The sequence below is a fragment of the Rhinolophus hipposideros genome (assembly GCF_964194185.1).
Source record: "Rhinolophus hipposideros genome assembly, chromosome: 18".
NCBI lineage: Eukaryota > Metazoa > Chordata > Mammalia > Chiroptera > Rhinolophidae > Rhinolophus > Rhinolophus hipposideros.
The window spans coordinates 41,385,062-41,410,770 of NC_138064.1; the positions used below are offsets into that span (position 1 = coordinate 41,385,062).

The 25,709-nt window shown below is 35.4% G+C and overlaps 1 protein-coding gene across 4 annotated transcripts in view; it reads left to right on the top strand.

The window, feature by feature from the left end:
* PCLO (piccolo presynaptic cytomatrix protein) overlaps nucleotides 1-25,709 on the top strand; it is a 382,570-nt gene that overhangs the window by 174,433 nt on the left and 182,428 nt on the right. For all 4 annotated transcript variants that reach the window (XR_013995323.1, XM_081079464.1, XM_081079465.1 and 1 more), the window contains exons 4-6: nucleotides 5,921-6,703; nucleotides 16,799-21,872; nucleotides 22,231-24,245. Coding sequence is in view for 3 of the 4 variants with exons in the window: in XM_081079464.1 (XP_080935590.1) it covers nucleotides 5,921-6,703; nucleotides 16,799-21,872; nucleotides 22,231-24,245 (7,872 nt within the window). In the remaining variant the exon portion in view is untranslated. The remainder of the gene's footprint in view (nucleotides 1-5,920; nucleotides 6,704-16,798; nucleotides 21,873-22,230; nucleotides 24,246-25,709) is intronic.

A 25,709-nucleotide genomic window follows, 5' to 3' on the forward strand; every position in this document is an offset into this window, starting at 1 on the left:
TTTCTTGGTTTTCATTTGAATGTTTATGTTCTAATACATTCTGATATAATTCTTTATTTTTTTATTTATTTTTTTAATTTATTTATTTATTTATTAGTTTCAGGTGTACAAGACAAGGTAATACTTAGACGTTCATCATTTATATCCCTCACACTGTGAACCCCCCTCCCCCCATCCACCATCCCTCTGACCTCACACCGAACCATCACATTATATATATAAAATTATAGTTGGCATTCATTAATGTTTAGCTTCTGGTGCACAATGCCATGATCAGGCATCCACAGTATCCCTGAGGTGGTCTCCCAAATAGGACGCATGTCCATCGGATACCCAACAAAATCTTTACAACATTATTGAATACCTTCCCCAAATTAATTTTCAAAAAAACCCCGAGGCCATCTTGTGGTTACCAGCTGCTTCCAAATCCCTTCACCTTTCCCCTTATCCCCAACCCCCCCCACACACCCATCTAACAACTCTCGTTTTTTTTCTCCGTGTCCCCAAAACTGTTTCTGATTAGTTCATTCACATAGTCTTTTCTTTAGATTCCATATATAAGTGAGATCATATGGTACTTGTCTTTCTCTTTCTGACTTATTCTGATATAATTCTTAAGTCTACATATAAAGTAAATGATGATGAACTCCAATCATTCAATTGCGTATTTTGTATATGAGGTAGTCTTGTTTCAATGACTGTAAAACGAACAAAAATACAAAGGAAGCTATACATTCTACTAAAAAAAGTATAACAAGAAAAAGGACCAGACCCTCATCTCATTCATTTTTAGGAGGGACAGAATAAGAATAGAATATCACAAATACATCATTGCATACACTTGCAAAATGGAGTCTCATGAATGATCACCGATTTCTAATATCCTGATCCTGTAGTCTGAACAACTGATTGTGTAATCTTAAAAAAAAAAAAAAAAGAGTACATCAACTGAATTCAATCCTTTTCTGTTTTACAGATGACAAAGGGAAATAAATTTAGATATTTAGTAAGCAAAACATCTGATTTTCAGGATGCCAAATTGAATGGTAATGTAAGAGTGCATGGGCCTTTGAGAAATAGAACACGCTAGTGCTGAGACTTTAGGTGACATTGATATAATTGACAAGTTGCTGGTGACATTACTCCCCAATTTTTGGATCTGCCAATAAGTAAAATAGTGATTTCTAAGCTGATTATTAGCATTATTATTTCTCAGCTTAAAAATAACATTCTGAATGATAAGCAAATAGTAAAACAAAAATTTTTGTATTTCTATTTTTTTAATTTTTGAATCAAAAGCTTGATAAGTACACAGGGAACTCACTGTTATTATTATGCCAATCCCCTTGATTGCTTGGTTTTCCTTTAAAGAATTTTAAGTAAGGGCCATGTAGTTTGTGCTTAAATACTTCTGTTGATAGAAACCGTATGAGCTTCCAAATCTGTCCAGTTGGTCTTTTCATGAACATTCATGTTCAGATGCTATTAAGATTTTTCAAATACAAATATGAATGCTTGCGTAAGTTTTGCAACCATCACTTCCCCACCACTTTAAGTCTAATGGCAAACTTTCAACCTACTACAGTACTTCTTATCACGCTTCAAAAAAGACACTTGAGAAAATAAATAGGCATGTCTGAAGTTCTGTGATTTTGCTTAATGGTATTGTTGCTATAGTTACAGTTGAAATGTTATATAAAGCAAATTGCTTATTGAAAGAAAATGCTGAGTAGCACAGTAGCGTCCTTTTTCTGGGTTTTCATTGCCTTCATTTCCTACACTTCTCTTAAGATTAATGGATTTTTGGAGCATTGTTTCATTTTGAACAAGCCCTGATGATTTGATGTTAAAATATGTGCATTTTCTTAACATGTACTAGCTGATAATTGAATATGTTCTAGTATGTTGTGGTAAACTGGAGTTACTTTTTTATAAATTATTTGTTTATCAGAATTTTCCCTACTTGAGATGAATTCTGATATCCTGGTTACTAATGTTAAAGCATCGAATAAAAATGCGATTGATCTCACAATATAGAGTCTTCAATAATGTATTTAGTATATTTAATAATGTAGATGAAATATAAACTTTTATTATGTCTTGTACTATTAAGAGAAAAGATACTTATACTGAAAATAAAATGTATTTTTAAAACACAGAAAAACAAATAGAAATGTTTTGAAAGCATCCATAGTGATGACTAGTATGTTAAAAAGCCTCCATAAGCATCTATATTTTGTGTTTTTCTATGTAGTAAACTTAGTACTATAATAAAAGTGCATTCAGTATATATATGAATTATAATACATTATATAATATATAATATACATTTTTCTGATTGTTTCATTATCTGTCTTTATCAATGTTTCAAAGACAAAACCATACCCATACAATACTTAACCTTAAGTTGAATATGAGTCATTGCTTTCGTAATTATAACCCTTACAGAAAGAGTTAATGCTATGTATGGTAATATACCTTCAGCTAGTAGTAAAATCATATATGGTGGTGATATACCATTCATTGAATTCTTATGTAATTTAAGTAATTTTGCTTTATCTCAAGATTGCTACTGGACTGGAAACATTATGATATTTAATGGTGTAGCTATTGAGGAATTAAAAGTGCAGATAATAATTTTGGACCTAGAAATATAATACTTCTTAGTAAAATCCCTGAATACATTGATAGGAAAATCTTTGGGATTATTTTGGTAAAGAATGCAAAAAAAATTCTGCGCAACAGATTTTTATATCTACTTATAGGGTATTTCCCAAATTGTTTTTTTAAGCAATTTTTTTTCTACTAATTGTGTTTGTATTTAATGATGATATGATGATGACTATGACCTATATTCTCCAAAATGAACTTCCTTGAAAATTCATTTTTACTTTTGTTGATCAATTTTGCTTTTGTCATTTCCACTTTTGATTTTATACTAGCCTCTTCCTTTTTCTATCCTCGCTCTTAGTAAACAAAATTTAAATTTACATGTATAGATAAATATAAAATTTTTGGTGTTACTGTAATTTCCCCCCTTCCCATTCCTTATTGATAATGTAACTTCCTCTGCTGAATATGTTGACATTCTAATTTTAGTTCTATGACTGCAGAAAGGAGAGACTCAAATATGAGACCACCAATTCAGTATTTCTAATTGATGAAAAAATACTTTTGTGTGACTCATAATTTATCAAATTCCTTATATTCTAAATGGATTCATCAGACAACTCTGTTAAATCGATCACATCATTTCCATTTCACGGATTGTTGTTTTTATTTATTTATTTCATATTATACTTATTTTGACCCATGCTTATTCCTTCTACTTGAATGAGATTCCTTGATATACTAAGCCTTGCACATACACTTTCCAAATGGTATATGTGTTTCATAGATATAGAGTAAATATATACAGAATAGATACATAAGTGAATTATGTTGTCACAATTATTTGTCATAACAGTAACATTAATTTCCAAATTAATTTTGGTAACAAAGTACAAAGTCAAAGGAATTAGGTTCACCTTGTAATTTATTCAAAATGCAAATCAGTCAAGTAAAGCAATATCATGTTAAAAATAATTACAAAATAGCAGTGATTATTAGGATTAACAGAATATGGATGGAAGTTTAAGCAAAACATGAATTTGAACTAGCCAATGAGACTCCCAGAGCAAGATCCTTTTTCTCTTAGATTGACACTATTGCCTTCTCTCTGCCTGGAGACTTTAGTGTGTTGGTTATCACTGCTTGTATGTTTATCAAGCATTATTTTAAATCAGGAAAATGAAGTGTTTTATGTGACATAATCAATTAAATAGATTATGCCTTTTATCCTTTACCTAAACTTCAAATGTATGAAAGTAATGAACATACTACTTTGAAATAATCATTATGTTTATTTCCTCAGCACATTTTACCTTTTAATAAGAGCAGTGTACCATTGTGGTGTCATATGCTATTAAGTAACAAGAGATGACAGCTGTAATGAAAATCTGTCCCCAAAACTCAGATCAAATAATTACACTTTTATAATTGACAAGAATTTCCAATGGAATACAATCTGTATTCCTGGTATATTAACAATTTCCTAACTTATTTACATTAGGACATGCCGTGACAGGAATGCTTAACACACACCTGCATTTGATTTTTAGAATCCATTTGACAAAACAGCACAGTGATGCAGCTATTTGTGTCTTTTTTTTGTTGTTGTTTTTTTTAATTTCAGGCTCAATGAAAATATGCTAAGGTGTGGCTCAATGAAGTGATGGTTTTTAAAACCACAGCTCAGATTAAGATTGATTTTTTTGTATATAATATGGAAGTATCTCTCCAGGGACTATATGCAACACAAGGTCTGAAGCTTTTAGTATTTGATATAAAGGATCAAATCGGTTTCTTTCGTAAAACTTTTATATAAAGTTATTATATACAGAAGCCACAATTCGCTTTGGAGCTGCTTAAGAAGGAAATTGGTCTTGGATGATCATACACACAAAAAGCAAATGAATCCATAATGCATACTAATGTTTTATAGACAGCGTTTTACTGGTCAAATTGACTTTTGTCTCTTTTAGATCAGCAAATAAGAATTATAATGGCTGACAGATTTCAAAACAGTCATTAATAAGCAACATTTCTTCTATTTCTAAAGAAAGAAAAAGCTGAAGTAAGAAATGAAACTTATATCTCTGATAATATTCTAGAACAATAGTGATTCTTGTCTCAAAATAATTTAAGTTATGCAACTGGAAAGAGTGATCTAGTATGAAAAGCAGTTTGAAATTCAACTTTGCAGAAGACAGTGCAACATATGAATGCAATTCTATTTTTATGACACACCAACTGTGTACTTTACAGAACAAATACTAATTAAATTGTAACAATTAGAAGCTACATGTATAGCCTTTATTTCTTACACTATAACATATAATGTAAGAGAAAGCACAACATACATCAATAAAGGAGGAATTCTGTATTACTATTATTATTAATCTAACATTATGTCTCCCACATGATCATCTGTGTGTTATGAGAGAGTAGCTTATAGTCTTTTAGTTAGCAAAAGAATTAGCCAATAGTTCATTAAAAAGGTATTCTACTAGACAAGTTTTGGTGTAGTTCCCAGGAATTCCTATGTCTGAAGTCCACCTCAGTTCACTTGACCTAGGTGAGCAATGTATAACACTAAGGACAGAGAAAACTCTGCTTTAGTCAGCAGTTCAGAAAACTCTGGAGAGAAAGACACCAAACAATTTGAGCCTGTGAAGACTTCTTGCTCTATTGCATGAGAAATATGAATATTATTAAAAATGAAATGAGTTTTTTTAATCTTAAAGCAGATAACGAATTATGTATAAGTGATTCTTGAAAACTCTCACTGTACCCTGTACAGTTCTACTGTAGTAGTTAAGAGTTATATTTTATCCAAGTCAAGAGATAGATTATATAGGCTAAATCCTAAAAAAAAAAAAAAAAAAAAAAAAAAAAAAAAAATTAAGTGGTTATTATTCGTTGAAAATTACAATGAAATTTAGTAGTTTTTGAATAAATATGTGATGGAAATACTAATTTGGAATGTACCAGGCTTAAAAATAGTTCTATTTGGGACAACTGCAAATTTTTCACACAAAAAAACCCCAAGGTATTCCCGAGACTATCTATAATGTTAAAGATTTATTTTCTGTTTCTTTTTTGTGGTGAGGAGAGTGAATTGTTCATCTTTAAGGATTCCTCATATATATTTTTTTTTTATTTCAAGGCGTCTTTTTGCAATCTTCTTTAAAAATCAGCTTCATTGGTTTAGAAAACATTGACCCATCTTCTGTAAATTCCCAAATTTAAACCTTGGTAAATGCACCAGAACAGATACATTATAATGTAGTTAATCTGTTCAATTCTGTTTTATTTGCAGATTCAAGAATGGCTTTGTTTAAATTGCCAAACCCAGAGAGCAATATCAGGACAGCTTGGAGACATGGGCAAAATGCCACCTACACCATCAGGACCAAAAGCCTCTCAGATGCCTGTCCCTGCAGAACAACCTCCTCAGAAAGCAGCAATGCCTACTCAAGTAAAAGTGAAAAAGAAGGAACAAGAAGTAAAAACAGAAGCTGCAAAAATCATTCCAGAAAAAGTAAAAGAACCACCTTTAATTGAAAAAATGTCCCCCAGGGTGACTACAGATCAAAAACAAGAAGAGAGTAAACAAGCAAAAGACAAAGCTTTAGCCCCTCAAGAAAAAAAGCCACCCCCTGAAGACAAAAAAACACTTCCAGAAGAAAAAAAGCCAACCACTGAAGAAATAAAGCCAGCTCCTGAAGAAAAAAAACCACTTCCTGAAGAAAAAAGGCTACCTCTTGAGAAAAAGTCAACTCTTAAAGACAAAAGACCAGCCCCTGAAGACAGAAAGTTAGCCCCAGGAGCAAAAACATCAGCTCCAGAGCAGGAAGAGAAACATGACTTACTTAAAACTCAAGTAGTACAAATTGCTGAAGAAAAGCTGGAAGGCAGGGAGGCTCCACTGGCAGTGCAAGAAAAGAAACCACCACAGACCAAGATGGAAGATTTACCATCTGGGACACCTCAGAGTTTGCCTGAGGAAGATGATAGGACAATTCAAAAAATAAAAGATCAGCCACAGGCAGCAGCATACACAGTAAAGCCGGATCAGGTGGGACCTGGGAAAGAAAAAACCGTAAGTTATGTTTTCCTATCTTTGAACAGTCTAATGTATGTAATTTACTATTTTTTACCGAAGTGCAGGAAGTTCTTAGTGGTAATTATATAAGTGAAATCCTTCAATTAACGGCATTTTCAGTAAAGCATAACGATTGTTTGCTAAAATGAAAAACTTTGGTTTCTTGGCAGCTTATCTAATTTAAATAAAGCATCAATATAAAATTTATTTTTCTAGCTCTATGCTGATCAAATAATTTATCAAAATTCTATGGAATGATAAAGACGAGTTTCTTTTAAGTTACTCCTTTTTTCTCCACTGTGAACATTAAAGTAGTATCCACCTTTAACATAAAATGATGGGTGTCTTTAAATATCTATTCACTTATCTACTTGGTTAAATAAGAGTCAAGTTTTTGTTTTGTTTTGTTTTCTTTTTTTTTCATTTTAAAGCCTTTTTATGCTTTGGTTAGCCATAAAATAATTATATAATTGTGATTGCAAAAAAAAAAAATGTAGAAAAATTTAAGACAAGTCATTTGTCTTAAAAAGTTTGTTTTAGTATTTAGCATGATTTTAATTAATGTATTTGGAGTTTTGTGCAATGTGTTTAATATTGAAGGATTACTTACAAGCCAAGTATAATCTGCAAAAATATGCCAGGGGTGCCCAAAAAAGTATACACATGACTTTTATTCATCTTTTGTTATTGGTATATATTGAATATTACAATTTTAATACAGTTTTCCTTTCTTAAAATGCGTATACATTTTTTGGGCACCTTCTGTATATTCTTTTCTTTAGTAAAAACTTTTTTAATTAAATTTATTGGCGTGACAATTGTTAGTGAAATTACATAGATTTCAGGTGTACAATTCTGTATTACATCATCTATAAATCCCATTGTGTGTTCACCACCCAGAGTCAGAAAACTTTTTTAAGAGTGCTCTATCTTAACCAATATTTGCACAGGCAATACTATCATTTTTAGAGGAACTCTGATTTTTCATAACTATAAGAGATCTTGTTGAATAATTTTAATTCACAGATGACAGCAGTGACTTTCTGGAAAATGAAATGGTTTATGAATATTAAAAGTTAATATTAGAACTCTAATGAGAAGTTATAGTCCACCCAGACTCTGGTTCAGTTGCTTTTTTGTTTACCGTTTTTAACATGGTTACTAACCCATATCTGGTATATGGTGCATAACTAACTAAATAAATCCTGATCTTCCTTTGTTATATTAATGAGTTTATCCGAGTCAGAGAAAGTAGATACCTGTATATTCTCCACACTAATGGCTGAATCCAGCCACAACCACCATCACCACCACCCATTGCTTCTCCTAGCTAACCACTTTTCAAAACCTGATGCTTTTTATGGCTTTCTCCTTTGTGAAACTATCCTTGGCTTTCATGACCTTTCTCTTTTGTTCTCTTTTTGTGTTTCTGATTGCCCCCTGTGAGTTCTACCTTGATTATCTCTATTGCTTTCACTTTCCCAATTTCCATACAATAAGGTTTTCCTTGTTCTTTTTCCAGTTCTATCTTCATTCCTTTTAGAGGAGCCACATGAATAATTCCTAAATTTGTGTACCTTCTGCCCCTCTTTTGATTGTCAGACCTGCTTTTTCAAATACTCAGTAGATTATTCCACTTCGAACTTCACTGTAAACTGGAGCTCAGTATGTTAGAATCTTATCCACTCTCTATGGAAGCAGTTTCTCCTTCTTACCTTCTGTTTCTGATAATGGCACTATCATTCACTCTGTCTCTAGTCTGCTAGTCACTAATCTTCTGAGTAATCTGAGGTTTCTTCTTACCCGCTCTTTCCTCTCCACATCTACTTTATCACACTCCACATTAACTCCTATTCCTAAGGACAAGATCCTTTTTATGGCCTTCATGACCTTTCACCAGTGATTTGAGTAATCCTAGCACTGGTCATTGCCTTCTCGTTCTCCCTTTTCCAGTCTATAGTTGTCCGATAATTATTTTCAAGGGTTCAGATAATTTAATATAATAGATAATACCTATTAATATATTTAATATAATAGATAATACCTATTGCTCAGGTATTTTTAACTATTCTCTATTGCTTATTAAATATAAACTAAACAATGACTTTCAAGTATTTTCTTAATGCACTACTTTTTGTATTATTTTACAACTATCATTCCCTTTATCATTACTTTTTATTTTATTTTACAAACTCATTGTACATATACTTATTTAGTTTGAAATTAAATGTATTCACTAAATTATTAATATATTATTTACAATATAAAATATTGATAAAATATAAAATAAAAATCAATGAAATAAACTAAACTTATTTTATTATATTTATTTAAATACAGATACATTTGATTGCCTTAAAATATGAATAATGATAGTGTTTTATAGAGAGCATTAATTGATTGTGCTTCAATGTTTTTCAAAATCTTGGTCTAAAATTTTGTTATAGAGTTATTTGAAATTGAACTTGTAAGTTAGGCTTATTTTTGTATTTTGACACAGTTTTAATGACTATCCATAACAAAAAACATAACCCATAAGGATATACTGGAAATGGAAGAAGTGGGTCAAAGATAATACTTGACACATCTTGCTACCTGTTTTTTAAATTTGGAATTGAAAACAAATTTTTTTCTTAATTATGGGAATTCCACGAATGAATGTTAATCGTTCTTGATGCCAATCATTTTTGCTATCAGAAAATGTGGTATTTTTAAGTTTTTGTTGTTTTTGCTTTAATAAATGGCTTTGAAACCCAGGTTTTCATCTGGAAGGTTATTAAAAAAAATACAATATTTGATTTGAAGTTTTTTTAAATAAGAAGATAGGACAGCTTTTAAAAGTGACATGTTATTCTACATAACATAAGCACATGATAATTTCCAAATATCTATCTTCAAAGGACTATTTCACATCATAATTTTCTTGAAGAGGCAACCAGTGTTTATTTTTTCTTTAATACCTCAATGGGAGCATATTGCTGATAACCATGATTTACTTTTTTCCTAAATATCTAATGAAAAGTGTATTACCAATAACCACTTGTCATCACTAAAAAGTTTAACAAATTCGGAATTTTTCTACTGTTGTTAAAAAAGAATTAAGTTGCCACATTCACCAACTTTTTAAATTTCCCGTAAGATAATCAGTAAATATCTGTGAGGAAAAATAAATTCATAATTATTCTATATCTCAGTACAAGATTTTAAAGATATTCTTCAAAATATAAAGGTCTCATTATTATACAACGTGTACCACATCTGTAAAATCCTGAGGCACTGTCCAATTCTGGTTTACTCGTAACTGATACAGTAAATGCGTTTCACGTGTACTGCTATCTCTGTAACCTTACCCTTTTTAAAAAATGATTCCAATCACAAAAGCCATTCCTCAGTATTTAATATACATTTTTATTAAAAATTATATATACACTATTAAACGATTGTCATCATTGCTTTTGTCTTGTAATGTTGCTGAAGAAAAGCTTGTAGCCATATGAAGTGTAAGCTTCTTTATTAATGCGTTTGTGTGTTTCTTACATAATTAGCATTGTCTTTCACATATGCGTTTTTGTGTGAAAACCTTCTGTAAGAATATTTTGTCTCGCACCAGCCTATTATAGGAAAATTGGTTTAGTTGAAGCTAGCTAATATAAGCCACAAATCTGCCTAACTCAAAAATAAGCTTCAGGGTAAAGGTGAGCAAATGAAATGACTGCCTCACTGTATCGTTTCTTATAGTATAATTGTCTGTTTTCTCCCAGGATTCCTCTCAGACCTTGTGACCAACTAACATAAGAAATAATGGAATACTAGTGTCAGCCTACTTATTAAATATTAATAAAATATCATTTTTATTTTAGATTGAAAATATAATAAAAACCTTAACGTTTACTTATTACCACCCAGTAGATCATTTTGTATACCTGCCTGGGTTTCTGCACGCCATGGCCAAGACGCCTGTATAAATAGCTTAGCTTGGCTTTCTCAACCCTCTGGAATATGACTCCAATATAGCATTAGAGCAACTGAATACTCCCCACAAGTAAGAAAAGAACAAACAGCAGCCAAATACGCCTTTGTGTAATTCTTGAAGGTAGCTTGTGCTGTCTCTTTCCAAACCTGCACTCAGTTCTTCTCTGGGACCTGATGCTGCACCCTTACATCAACCCCATCAGAAAAATCCCACCTGGACCTCAGGGATGCTCTGCTCCCTGGAGGCAGGCACTGCTGCTGCTGGCTCCCTATCTTGATTAGTTTTAGATTAGTTTTCTTTGGAAATCAAAATAATACTCTTCATTAATTTTTTACTGTATTCTGGGCACTATGTTAAGTCCTTTTCTATCATTTAAGCCACACAGCTAAGGATGAGGTAAATATATTTCTTTTAAAGAGGACGGAACTAAATTTCTGTGCCCAAGATTACATGGCTGGGAAACAGCAAAACTAAGATTATAGGCCCATTCTGAGTATAAAGGCTGAACTTCTAAACTATACATAATGCTTCTCCCCGATGATTCTTTTCGCATTCTGCCTTTTCATTATTATTATTATCATTGCTTCTAGCAGCTCCCAATCCAAAACACTGTAATGTTTTACTTGGCTTATATATTATTTTATTTATTCATTTATCTCTCATTTGTGTCATTCATATTATTGTAGTATATCATTTGTATTTCTTTGTTGTCACATTATTTTCTCTCCATTCATTCTCTTTCAAAATGTGTTTGTTAAATGCAATTAAAAGTTATTTAAAAAATAATAATAATAAATAATTTAAAAGGCATTTTCTCCTTTACTTTTTTAATTTAATATTGTAAAATTGCATGTTGCTACAGAATTCTCTCCTTTTACTTTCATACTAAAACATAATACTGCTTGTGTACGTTTGGTACATTACGTAAAACTATAGCTTTCATGATAAAAAACAATATTTGAACATCCTTTAGCATAAAGTTTTATTTCAAGTTAAAATGACCTAGAATTTAGTATTCAAGTTATATATAGGCATTGTACATAATGGAAGCCTAATCATATAGGATCATATAGGATGAAAAATAATGAGGTTTTCTGTCGTGAAAAGGATTCCCAGGCAGGTGGAACTATCTGATTTTTCTCTCCAGGCCCAGTGAATGTTATGGACTTAATCTTGTTTAGAGTGTTTAGAACATTCAGACTGGTAATTCATTCTGATCCAAACATTCTGTAAATGATTAACGATCATTTGTTGTTTTACTTTGGCCCATTAAAATAAATAACTTAGGCAAAATTAACCAAAAACTTAATATTGCATTTTTTCTTTGTACAATATGATATTCAACCAATAATACAGTTCTTAACTCCAGTGATATTCAAAAAGCGTCCATTTAGCTTAAATGTGGAGGCTAAAAGATTCAACATATGAGAAAAGGGCAGAACTAAGTTTGGCAGTGCAGATGTGTCCTCATTACTAGAAAAGACCTCGATATGAAATCATAGCAAGAGTTTCAAATGGGTCTCAGTTTATCACTGCTTTTCTGACTGGTGTCCAGGTTAATGAATAGCAGTAGAATATTGGAAGGAAAAGGAATTCTCCACTATCTGTTTTTTATTAGCAAGTAAAAAAGTAGGAATCTTCTGGGAATTTTGAATAATTGTTTCATTGTACATAGGCTAGGAAGGCTCAAGTAGCCCTAATTTTATACATGGGAAAAGCACAATACATAACAGAAATAAAAGTGTAATAAAAATAAAAGTACACTAATGATAAATGTACTTAGAAAAATACAGGGAAAATGTGTTCCTCAGGGCTGCTGAAAAATAACATCGCTATTTAAAAAACAACTTAAATTATGGCTGTTCCTACTCACTGCCTCCATCTAAATGACAACCAACATTCTGATGCAAAGGGTAGATACCTGGAATTTTATTCTGATGTATAATTTTGGAGGTCATTCTAGATGTATTTTCTAAAAAAAGAAATGGATAATTCCAACTCCTGATTGTCTAGTCAAATAAAGAAAATAATACAAACTAAGAAAATTCAGTGATATTTATACTCATATGTATATGTGTTATACATATAATATATGTAATTTAGAAAGAATCATTTGAATCTATTAACTTCATTAAATCTTAATAGGTTACTAAATAGCTTAATATTCTTCTCAAAAATAAGTATACAGCTATGCATTTGTGAAAACAACAACTGAAAGAAAAGCAACTGAAAGAAAACACCCGATCTTTTATTTCAAGAGACTTAGAAATTTGAAAGAAAATAAGCCCAATTATCTATGCCTCCCTCACATAAATTCTTCGATTGTATTCTTCTAGAGTCACAGTGTTTCAGACATCCATTTGAAGTTTGAATAATGCGAGAAACCAGAGCCAATTTACACACTGTGTTGTACATTCTTCTCACTTCCATTTACTCTTTCATATTTGATCAAATTATTCTCTTGCTAAGATGCGTTACTCATGAAGTAAGGAATTTTGGTGTTAAATCTGCGTTGACCAGTTAATCTGCATGGATACAAATTGCACTCATATTCACACCAGATAGCTCACCAATGAGGCTGGATATTCACCGGAAGGATAAATGGATAGAGAGATGAGTACCTCAGTGTGCTGATCTCTGTATATGAAGAACAACTTTTTATTTTTTATTTTTATTTTAGCCGTAGTAGGTGAAAAGATGACTATGTAGATGCCTTAAATAAAAGAAGCAATGGGCCTGGTTGGCATATGATCTGATGATTAATAAGCTAACAGTTCTAGCTTGTTAAGAAGCGGGTCACTCACCTCTGTCAGGGGACTTTACACACCTATGATAGTGTGAAAAAAATTTGATACTATGACTTTTTTCAGTATATCATGGTACAAGAAGTACATGACCAACGGTTCCTTCTGAACAGTTCAGCCAAGTGCCCTTTGGTAACTTAACTTGATTTCCTTATTAACCACTTGAAACATTTTATCTGAGACCCACAAGACTATACAACAAATTCTTTTTTACTGCCTTATAATACGGAAATGAAGAATGTTTAGGTGGAAAAATCATCACAGTATCATCATAGGTAAATTATGATGGAATCCTGTGAGGGGTATTGAGGAAACAGACCAGGAGAGAGTGGCAGGAGGGAGAAGTGGGTAGAACACAGTCCTGAGGAAAGAAGGAAAGCATGAACACACAGAGAAAGCCACATAAAGGGGATTAGAGGGTAGGTATTTTGTTATGTATGTATTAGTCTCCTGTCTAATATATCTTAATTTCCTTTGGTCCTAATTTTTGTAAAATGTCAGTAGAACACTCAGAACCTATTGTATAAAATTAGAATTTATCTTTCATTATATTCAACTAATTGTTATACATAACAAGAGTAACATTTGTTCTATACATGCATAGTTTGTTACATTGTTCTGTTTTATAATAAATGCAGAGATAAAGAATAGAAATGATGCCAACAAAATTTATGAAAGATCATATTCTTGACCTTTTATTCACAAGTTGCTTAGATAGCCCACCCCTGTGGTTATGGTGTTTACTATGATTTAGTGAAGCTTGGAAAGGAAGACAAGGAAAGCCATGGAAAGCATATCAAACTCAAAAAAATGTGCTCTGACATTTAGTGGGATATGACGAGTTGGAAATATCCCTCCACGGTGACCATCCAGAAAGATTTTACTAAAAGTCTGCTTACCTGTATTTACTTCATCAACATGTCATGTAGCTCTTAAGAGAAAGGAACCAAAGTTAGCTGGGTACTCATTAGAGCTACTACTATAGTCTCACAACTACAGATAAGTAACCCTTTCCTGCAAAGACACCTAAAATGGTCCAAGGACATTAATTCTTAGTAAAGCAAAGTGTAGGCGTTGCTTTTGGGACTCAAATTGTGAAGAATGTATCAGACTTTTTTTTTAAACTAAGTCATGTTGTAAATTCAGCAAAAGCATTTTATTCTGTAATGTATTCAGGATACATCTCTAATCATACATAATGAAGACAGATATTGAGACAAAAATGAATGCAAAATGAATATCAAAGCCAACAACATTTATATTTGAGAACTTTATAGCTAAAAGGAGGAAGAGGAGGAGGAGAAAAGGAAGAAAGGAAGGAAGGGAAGGAGGGAGGAAGAAATGGAGGGAGGGAGGGAGGGCAGGAGGGAGGGAGGAAGAGAGAGAAGGAGGATGGGAGAGAGAAAGTAAGGAGAGAAGAAAAGCAGGATAGAAGCAAAAAAGAGGTTTATGCATATTGATTGTACGTTATGCAGTCTGACATCTGTTCCTGTGGGCTACAGATAGTTGGAAAAGTCCATGCCTAGACACCACTGAATGTATTAAGAAGGTTAGTTCAAGATACTGACTTAGTGGAATCAAAACGACCTCATAGGCTATGGTCAGATAGAGCATATTCTCATGCAGTTTTTCATCTGACCTCTTCCTTTCAAAAGGGTTGAGATTTTAAACGTGGAAACCAACTGGATCAGTTGGATTTCATTTTGCTCATAGATATTTTTAATTTGGATTTATGCAAAAAGTCCCTATGTTTAACATTTTTATTTAAGACCTCTCTGATTCCTGAACCTAATTGTTATCGTGGCCTTATCACAGGAAAGCAGTAGGTCAAACATCTGATTTGTCTACTCAGAGTCCCATCTCCTGAAAATCCCATGTTCCCATTCACTAAGTTAGTTATTGTACTAATTGAAGGGAGCTGACTTTGAAATAGTGTCAAAGTAAAAATTCAAGTATTTTCAAAGTCAGAAGACGTTTATAATTGATATTTGTTAAATATCTTTCAGGTAGAGTGCTGAATATAAATGTGATTAACAACTCTATAAAAGTAATAGCTAGCTATTTCTCTTTTACTGGAACTATGAGTCAGATCAATTATTATATAACTTTTTCAAGGTTTACAATTACTAAACACTCCTTTCAACTGATATAGCATTATACTGTTAAGCACAATACCAAGTAAATATAGTGTTTTACATCTTTTAAAATGTCTTTTAAAAACAGTGCTTTGTTTGAATCTCACTCAGGAAAAAAAAGTTATTTTTGGTAGGTGAAGCAAATATAATTATGGCCATGTTACCTGTTTACTTCTGTTAAGTAAATTTTCCAATATCCAGTAAATCTTGTAGCCAGGTAAAACCCATCCTCTCATTCTTTCCTTCTTTGCCTGCCCTCACAATCTAAAAGTATTAATTATGTTAATGGAAACTTACTAAATTTTTTCTTTGATAATTTGAAATGTATCCCAAAGTAAATGTAATGAGAAAGATAATCATGTTTTTGAAAGAAAGTCATCTTGAAATGTAAAAGGCTAGAGTATTAATGGACTAAAATCAAATGTTATTGAGAACTGATATTTAATTAAACTTAGATCAAATTAAAACTAACCTTAATCAATATGTATCAACTATTTGTTTTATTAGTTTCAGGTGTACAAAACAATGTAATAGACATTTATCATTTATACTCCTCAAAAAGTGATAACCTCCATCCCCCAATCTACTACCCCTCTGACATCGCATACAGCTGTTACATATCCACTGTCTCTATTTCTTATACGGTACTCCTTTTCTTGTGAATATATATATATATATATATACATATATATATATATATATATAAAATTATAGTTGACATTCATTATTATTCAGCTTCACCTTCAGGTGTACAGTGCAGTGATCAGGCATCTACACCATCCCTGAAGTGGTCTCCCTAATAAGACAAGTGTCCATCGAATACTCTACAAAATCTTTACAATCTTATTAGTTATATTCCCCAAACTGACTTTCGTATCCCCATGGCAATTTTGTGGTTACCGATTGTGCTTTCTAATCCCCTCACCTTCTCCCTCATCCCATCCCCCCTCCCACCTAGCAACCCTCAGTTTTTCCTCTATATCTCTGAGACTGTTTCTGATTTATATCAACTATTTTCATTTTCTGTGCCCAGATTTTTAAAAAAACAATACTGGCATATAGTTGAAAAAATGTCCTGTAGTTATTTTTTTGTTCATAATAGTTATTTGGGAATAATGGAGAGGCCATGCTTACTAGTTTGACCATGTTAAGTTTTCCTGTATCTTTTCCTCCCTGCTAGGAAAAGGAAGATGACAAATCAGACACCTCAAGTTCTCAACAGCCGAAAAGCCCACAAGGTCTAAGTGACACAGGATATTCTTCAGATGGCATATCAGGGTCACTTGGTGAAATTCCAAGCCTTATTACAAGTGATGAAAAGGATTTGCTCAAGGGACTCAAAAAGGACTCTTTTTCACAAGAAAGCAGCCCTTCCAGCCCCTCAGATTTGGCTAAATTAGAAAGTACAGTTCTGTCCATTTTGGAAGCCCAGGCAAGTACTCTTGTTGAAGAAAAGTCAGAAAAGAAAACACAACCTCATGATGTTTCTTTGGAGCAGCCTAAGGACCAACAGAAAACTCAGAGTTTAACTGAAACACAGGAAACTACAATTTCAGAAGGGAAGTTCAAAGAGAGTCAAGAAGAAAAAGATATGTTTAAAAAAGATAGCCAACAAGACGTGCCTTCCAGAAAGGACCATAAAGAAAAGTCTGAGTTTGTTGATGGCATAGCTACAAGAAGACAACCTTATGATTCAGTTGAAGACAGCAGTGAAAGTGAAAACTCACCTGTTCCGCAAAGAAAACGGAGAGCTAGTGTTGGTTCATCGAGCAGTGATGAGTGTAAACAGGAAGATAGTCAGGGATCAGGGGAAGAGGAGGACTTTATTCGAAAACAAATCATAGAAATGAGTGCAGATGAGGATGCTTCAGGTTCTGAAGATGATGAGTTCATTAGAAACCAGCTCAAAGAGATTAGTGGTAGTATTGAGAGCCAGAAAAAGGAAGAAACAAAAGGGAAAGGGAAAGTCACAGCAGGAAAACACAGGCGACTGACTCGAAAAAGTAGTACAAGCTTTGATGATGATGCAGGGAGACGGCATTCATGGCATGATGAAGATGATGAGACATTTGATGAAAGTCCTGAACTTAAATACAGAGAAACAAAAAGTCAGGAGAGTGAAGAACTTGTAGTTGCTGGAGGAGGAGGGCTACGTCGATTTAAAACAATCGAACTCAACAGCACGATAGCAGAGAAATACTCTGCAGAGTCGTCACAGAAGAAATCCACACTGTATTTTGATGAAGAACCAGAATTAGAAATGGAAAGCCTGACAGACTCTCCAGAAGACAGGTCGAGGGGGGAAGGATCTTCTAGTCTTCACGCTTCCAGCTTTACTCCTGGAACATCCCCTACTTCAGTGTCCTCACTTGATGAGGATAGTGACAGTAGCCCAAGTCACAAAAAAGGAGAGAGCAAACAGCAACGTAAAGCACGGCACAGATCACATGGTCCTCTTTTACCTACTATTGAAGATTCTTCAGAGGAAGAAGAATTAAGAGAGGAAGAAGAATTATTAAAGGAGCAAGAAAAGCAACGTGAATTAGAACAGCAACAAAGAAAGAGTTCTAGTAAAAAATCAAAGAAAGACAAAGATGAACTTCGAGCTCAGAGAAGGAGGGAAAGACCAAAGACACCACCCAGTAATCTCTCTCCCATCGAGGATGCGTCTCCAACAGAAGAACTACGTCAGGCTGCAGAAATGGAGGAGCTCCATCGATCTTCGTGTTCTGAATATTCACCTAGTATAGAGTCAGACCCAGAGGGTTTTGAAATAAGCCCAGAAAAAATAATAGAGGTGCAAAAAGTTTATAAATTGCCCACAGCTGTGTCTTTATACTCACCGACAGATGATCATTCTATTATGCAGAAAGAAGGTGCCCAAAAGTCATTAAAAAATGCTGAGGAGATGTATGAAGAAATGATGCATAAACCCCACAAATATAAAGCTTTTCCAGCTGCAAATGAACGAGATGAAATGTTTGAAAAGGAGCCTTTGTATGGTGGGATGTTAATAGAGGATTATATTTATGAATCGTTAGTAGAAGACACGTACAATGGTTCAGTAGATGGCAGTCTGCTAACAAGACAAGACGATGAGAATGGATTCATGCAGCAGAGAGGGAGAGAACAAAAGATAAAACTTCCAGAACAGATTTATGATGATCCTATGCAGAAAATTACAGACCTCCAAAAAGAGTTTTATGAGTTAGAAAGTTTTCATTCTGTTGTGCCTCAAGAAGACATTGTTTCAAGTTCTTATATCATCCCAGAAAGCCACGAGATAGTGGATCTGGGTAGTATGGTAACTTCTACCAGTGAAGAAAAAAAATTATTAGATGCTGATGCTGCCTATGAAGAACTTATGAAGAGGCGACAGATGCAGCTAACACCTGAATCCAGTCCAACTCAGCCCCCCATCGGGGATGACATGGTAGAGTCCACTGTGGACTTTGAGAGGGCACCCGATGCGTCTTTGACATCAAGTATTCTTTCAGGAGCCTCCCTTACAGATTCAACCAGCAGTGCAACACTCTCTATCCCAGATGTTAAAATAACCCAACATTTTTCAACAGAGGAAATTGAAGATGAATACGTAACTGATTATACAAGAGAAATTGAGGAGATAATTGCCCACGAATCACTAATTTTGACCTATTCTGAGCCATCCGAAAGTGCTACATCTGTGCCACCCTCTGACACACCTTCCCTCACCTCATCTGTTTCTTCAGTTGGTACCACAGATAGCTCCTCACCCATTCCTACCCTGGATAGCATAACCACGGTTTATACAGAGCCAGTAGACATAGTAACTAAATTTGAAGATTCTGAGGACATCTCTTCATCAACATATTTTCCAGGTAGCATTATAGACTATCCAGAAGAAATAAGTTCAGGGCTAGATCAGACTACCGTACCAGATGGTAGAACTGGTGCTGATCATATCATAATTTCCTTGTCTGACATGGCACCGTCTCTCTTACAATCTATGGAAACTAAACCCAAGGAGCTAATTGCTGACACTATTTCCACTGACTTACCTATATCTGAAAAAGACCCCATGAAGAAAGCCAAAAAGGAAACTGGGAACGGGGTTGTTCTGGAAGTTCTGGAAGCTTACAGAGACAAAAGAAAGGAGTCTGAGGCTGAACTAACAAAAATTAGCTTATCTGAAACTGTGTTTGATCAACCACCTTCTTCTGGAATAGCCCTTCCAAAGAAGGAGCAGGTTTCAGCTATATGCTGTACATCTGAAGAGGTCTTTGGTCAAGCAAAACCTGCATCTCAGTTACCATTTGGCAGTCCTTCTGTTTCCTCCCTTCCAACTAAAACTCGTACATTCTTTCAAAGTTCTTCTTTGGACACATCAGCTCAACCTCCTCCACCACCTCCCCCTCCCCCTCCCCCTCCCCCACCACCCCCTCCCCCTCCTCCCCCACCACTTCCTCCACCAACCTCACCTAAACTAGCTATTCATCCTAAAAAAAAGGTAACAGTTACAGCTGCAGTGACTCTAACTACTACAGCTACACCTCTAGTTGACACTGTTACTACTGTAGAGACCACAGCTATTCCAAGGAGTAATGGATTACCCACTGCACCTCCTCCTGTTCCTCCTAAGCCATCTTCGATTCCGTCTGGACTTGTATTTACACATAGACCCGAGCCAAGCAAACCTCCCATTGCCCCTAAACCAGCAGTTCCTCAGCTTCCAGTAACAACACAAAAACCAACAGATACACAACCCAAACCAACAGGTCTGTCTTTAACTTCAAATATGACATTAAATCTAGTCACTTCAGCAGATTATAAATTGCCTTCCCCTACCTCCCCACTTTCCCCTCACTCTAACAAGTCCTCACCAAGATTTTCCAAATCCCTCATGGAAACTTACGTGGTGATCACATTGCCATCCGAACCCGGGACTCCAACAGATTCTTCACCTAGTCAAGCAATTACCAGTTGGCCCCTCGGGTCACCCCCCAAAGATCAGATTTCCATTGAACCAGTGTTTTCTGTAGTTCCTCCTATGACAGCTGCAGAAATTTCACGTTCATCAGAACAGAGCCTGTACATCTCGGGAGCTTTGGAGACACTCTCTGCTCTCCCTGTCACAACACTATCTTCATTTCAAGCAGCCCCAACTTCAGTTACACAGTTTATCATGAGTGAAGTTTCTAAGGCTGAGGTTCCAGCAGCCAGAAGTACAGTCCCTAGTGTCGGTCTCAGCAGTGTTTCTATAACAATTCCTCCAGAGCCTCTTGCTTTAGATAACCTACAGTTAGAGAAGCATAAACGTAAAGAAAATGGAAAGTTACAACTTACTGGTGACGCCATTGATTTGCGTACAGTACCAAAAGTAGAAATTAAAATAACTGAAAAATGCATGGATCTTTCTGCTTCTACAATGGATGTGAAAAGGCTCACCACAACAAAGGAAGCTTATGGGAGACAAATCAGTGCTGTCCAACCCTCAATTATAAATCTCAGTGCAACTTCATCAGTAGTAACTCCGATATCCCTGGTCACCGAGACAGTGACTGCTGTCACGTGCACTGCTAGCACAAGTTACAGCACGGGCACAGAAAGCCTAGTGGGTATAGATCATGCAACAACAACACCACTCCAGCTTACTACATCAAAGCACACTGAACCCCTATACAGGATATCTAGTGGTCAGGCCTTTCCCACAGTTAGGCAGGAAGCACCAATAAACTTATCGTTAGGTACTTCAGCACACGCAACGGCACTGGCTATTGCAAAGCCTGTTACTGCCCCTCCTGTTGGTGTCACGAATGGATGGACTGAGAGCACCACATCCCAGGGGATCGCGGATGGGGAAGTAGTGGATCTCAGTACGACAAAGTCTCACAGAAGTGTTGTAACGATGGATGAATCTACTTCAAGTGTGGTAACCAAAATAATAGAAGATGATGAAAAACCTGTTGATCTGACGGCAGGAAGAAGAGCTGTGTGCTGTGATGTAGTTTATAAGTTACCTTTCGGAAGGAGCTGCACAGCACAGCAGCCTGCAACTACTCTTCCTGAGGACCGGTTTGGTTATAGGGATGACCACTATCAGTATGACCGATCAGGGCCATACGGTTATAGAGGGATTGGGGGAATGAAACCTTCCATGTCTGATACTAATTTAGCAGAAGCTGGACATTTTGTCTATAAAAGTAAGAATACCTTTGGTTATTCTGGAGAAACTGATGCAGCAGTAGATCTAACTTCAGGGAGAATTACTACAGGTCAGTATGATGGGGCATCAGACCTTTCCTTGAAATATCATGGTATTCCTCATCTCATTTCAGGATAAAAATGTGGTCCCTTTTTTCATTTTGTTACTTTTTCTCTTTCTTTGGATGTTTTGGCAACATTTTTTGGAGTACATGTGCGCTTCTGTTTCTTCATTATTTTTGTGTTCTGCCCAAAGTCGTCTGCATGTGCCTGCATGTTCAACACCGCTTTTATTCTGCACCTAATTAGGTTAACCTGTGGATTTGCATGCAGTCCCATTCATTATGTTCATCAAGATTGAGAGCGCTTTCAAACCCAAAAGCATCATTCATCCTGGGAACTGGACTATAATTCTACCCTGTATTTCAGGTGAGGTAATGGATTATTCAAGCAAGACTACAGGTCCATATCCAGAAACACGGCCAGTCATTTCAGGAGTTGGGATTAGTACAACACAGTATTCCACAACAAGAACGACGCCACCTCCAGGACCCCAGTATGGTGTGGGGAGTGTGTTGAGGTCATCTAATGGTGTTGTCTATTCTTCGGTGGCAACTCCAATTCCTTCTACATTTGCTATCACCACACAGCCGGGCTCCATTTTCAGCACCACCGTGAGGGATCTGTCTGGTGTGCACACAACTGCTGCAGTGACTTCCTTGTCCGCCCTTCACCAGAGCCAGCCAATGCCTCGATCATATTTCCTAACAACAGGTGCATCTGAAACGGACATTGTAGTAACTGGTATTGATATCAATGCCAGTTTGCAAACTATTACTATGGAAACTCTTACTGCTGAGACAATAGACTCAGTTCCCACTTTAACCACAGCATCTGAAGTGTTTTCTGAGGTGGTGGGAGATGAAAGTGCTATTTTAATTGTCCCTGACGAAGATAAACAACAACAACAGCTAGACTTGGAGCGGGAGCTCTTGGAACTGGAGAAAATTAAGCAACAGCGTTTTGCTGAGGAATTGGAGTGGGAACGTCAGGAAATTCAAAGGTTCCGAGAACAAGAAAAGATCATGGTTCAGAAAAAGCTGGAGGAATTGCAGTCTATGAAGCAGCACCTTCTCTATCAGCAGGAAGAAGAGCGTCAAGCCCAGTTCATAATGAGACAGGAGACATTAGCTCAGCAACAGTTACAGCTGGAGCAGATCCAGCAGCTGCAGCAACAGCTTCACCAGCAGCTAGAAGAGCAAAAGATTCGCCAGATCTATCAGTATAACTATGATCCTTCTGGAACTGCATCTCCACAAACCACCACAGAGCAGGCAATGCTGGAAGGTCAGTATGCTGCCCCAGAAGGCGGGCAGTTTTGGGCGACTGAAGATGCAGCCACCACAGCCTCAGCCGTTGTGGCGATTGAAATCCCACAAAGCCAAGGGTGGTACACAGTTCAGTCTGATGGTGTTACTCAATACATTGCCCCACCTGGCATCCTGAGTACTGTTTCAGAAATACCTTTGACAGATGTTGTTGTGAAAGATGAAAAACAACCCAAAAAGAGAAGTGCTGGAGCTAAAGCCCGTGGGCAGTATGAAGAGCTGGGGGAAAGTATGGCAGATGACCCCCGCTGTTTTAAAAAGATAGTTGACAGTGGTGTACAGACCGACGATGAAGATGCCGGAGATCGGAGTTACACAAGTAGAAGAAGGAAAACTAAAAAGAGTGTCGATACAAGTGTCCAAACTGATGATGAAGATCAGGATGAATGGGATATGCCTACTAGATCAAGGAGAAAGACTCGTGTAGCGAAATATGGTGAAAGCACTTCAGAGGCTGAGAAGACCAAACCCCTTTCCAAAGTCTCCAGTATAGCAGTTCAAACAGTGGCAGAGATATCTGTGCAAACTGAACCAGTTGGAACCATACGAACACCTTCGATACGTGCACGCGTGGATGCCAAGGTAGAAATAATTAAACACATTTCTGCACCTGAAAAGACTTACAAAGGGGGCAGTTTAGGATGTCAAACAGAAGCAGATTCAGACACACAAAGTCCTCAATATCTGAGTGCCACATCTCCACCCAAAGACAAGAAACGCCCAACACCTTTAGAGATTGGTTATTCATCTCACCTTCGGGCAGATTCCACCCTACAGCTGGCTCCTTCCCCACCCAAATCTCCAAAAGTCCTTTACTCACCCATCTCACCACTTTCACCAGGCAAAGCCTTAGAATCAGCCTTTGTACCTTATGAAAAACCCCTCCCTGATGAGATAAGTCCACAGAAAGTACTGCATCCAGATATGGCTAAAGTCCCCCCAGCGAGTCCTAAGACAGCCAAGATGATGCAGCGGTCCCTGTCTGACCCCAAGCCTCTGAGTCCAACAGCAGACGAAAGTTCCAGGGCTCCTTTTCAGTATACGGAGGGCTACACGGTAAGAGTGATTCTTTTCAGTTAGAAGTCAGTGGATGACTTGATGTTAACCATGTGTTTGCAGACTGTAGAAAGCAATACAGCTCCTAGGACCTTAGAAACCTAATAGTAAATTTCAGAGAGGATTATGTCATTAGTAATTTGGCGGAAAAACTAGAAATGTAAACATTCCTTTAACAATACCACAAAAAGAAAACATTTTTGTGAGGCAAAATGAGGAAGAATTTTATTATTTTATGACTTAATGAAATTGAAAGTTTTTTTCTAATCTTGAAATTTCCTATGTCAATTTTACACTGTTGTTTCAATGAATATAATTAATATTCATGTTCAGTGGTGGAATACACATTGAATATAAACCAATAAGTCAAAATAAGACCATAAATTTAGACCCATGGATACTGGAATTCTTAGTTGGAAGGTCTTTGGAGATTATCTAATCTCTTTCTTTCTCCAGCCAGAATGATTTCACAAAAGGGCTTAGACCACTTACTGCCCAAAAGAGAGCATTTCTAAGGCAGGCAGAAGAGTGTGTAATATAATCTTCATAGTGCACACGTACTTATTTTGTTTCCAGCAGTGTTCTTAATCTAACTTCAGGTAAGCCTTAGTCCTGGTACTTACACGAGCAAAATAATTTTTATGTTTCTTTAATAATTGAAATTAATAATTATACAAAAATATGTAACTATGCTGCAAAGGGAAAAGAATTATAGATAGATAGATAGATAGATAGATAGATAGATAGATAGATAGATAGATAGATAGATAGATACATTGGACACATTTTTGAAGATCTCTATAGCTGAGAATAAGAAGTAATAATCAGCTATAAAAGCAGGTATATTCTACTTTTAAAAAATCTTATATACCACTTTAGAAGATTATTGATAAATATGATAGTTCAATTTAAAGTGAGATTTATGTTCAAATTAAAAGTTTCCCTATAACACTGGTTTTGAACTCTTAAGTCTTCAAACCCTGAAGCCTCTAAATCTGTTTTTCTGAGCTATCTCTCTACATTCACTGAGCCAGCTGTTAAACATTGGCTGTGGGCCAAAAAATACACCATTATATATATGACTGTAAATGTGTTTATAGGTCTATAGACATATCAGTAGTCATTAATAAATTACAAATTCACGTCTAAGTTTTCCATTTTCATAGTGGCATTTTATTATGTACTTTCTCAAGCAGTATTTCCTAAATGTAAAACTGTCCTCATGTGGAGAACAGAAGTTAAAATTGTTAAGTCAGAGAACCATTGGTAAATGGAGATTTCATGCAATTTACAGAGAATTATTCTCTTACATATAGCTTTGTTTCTAGAATTAAATCTATTCTGAGAAGTGATTTTTAACTCAGTATAACATAGGTATTTTTACAGCTGTGTTCTAGAAATTCACCTAAAGGGTTACTTGAAAAACTTTGAAAACGTGTTTTTTTGATAGTAATTAAAAGTAAT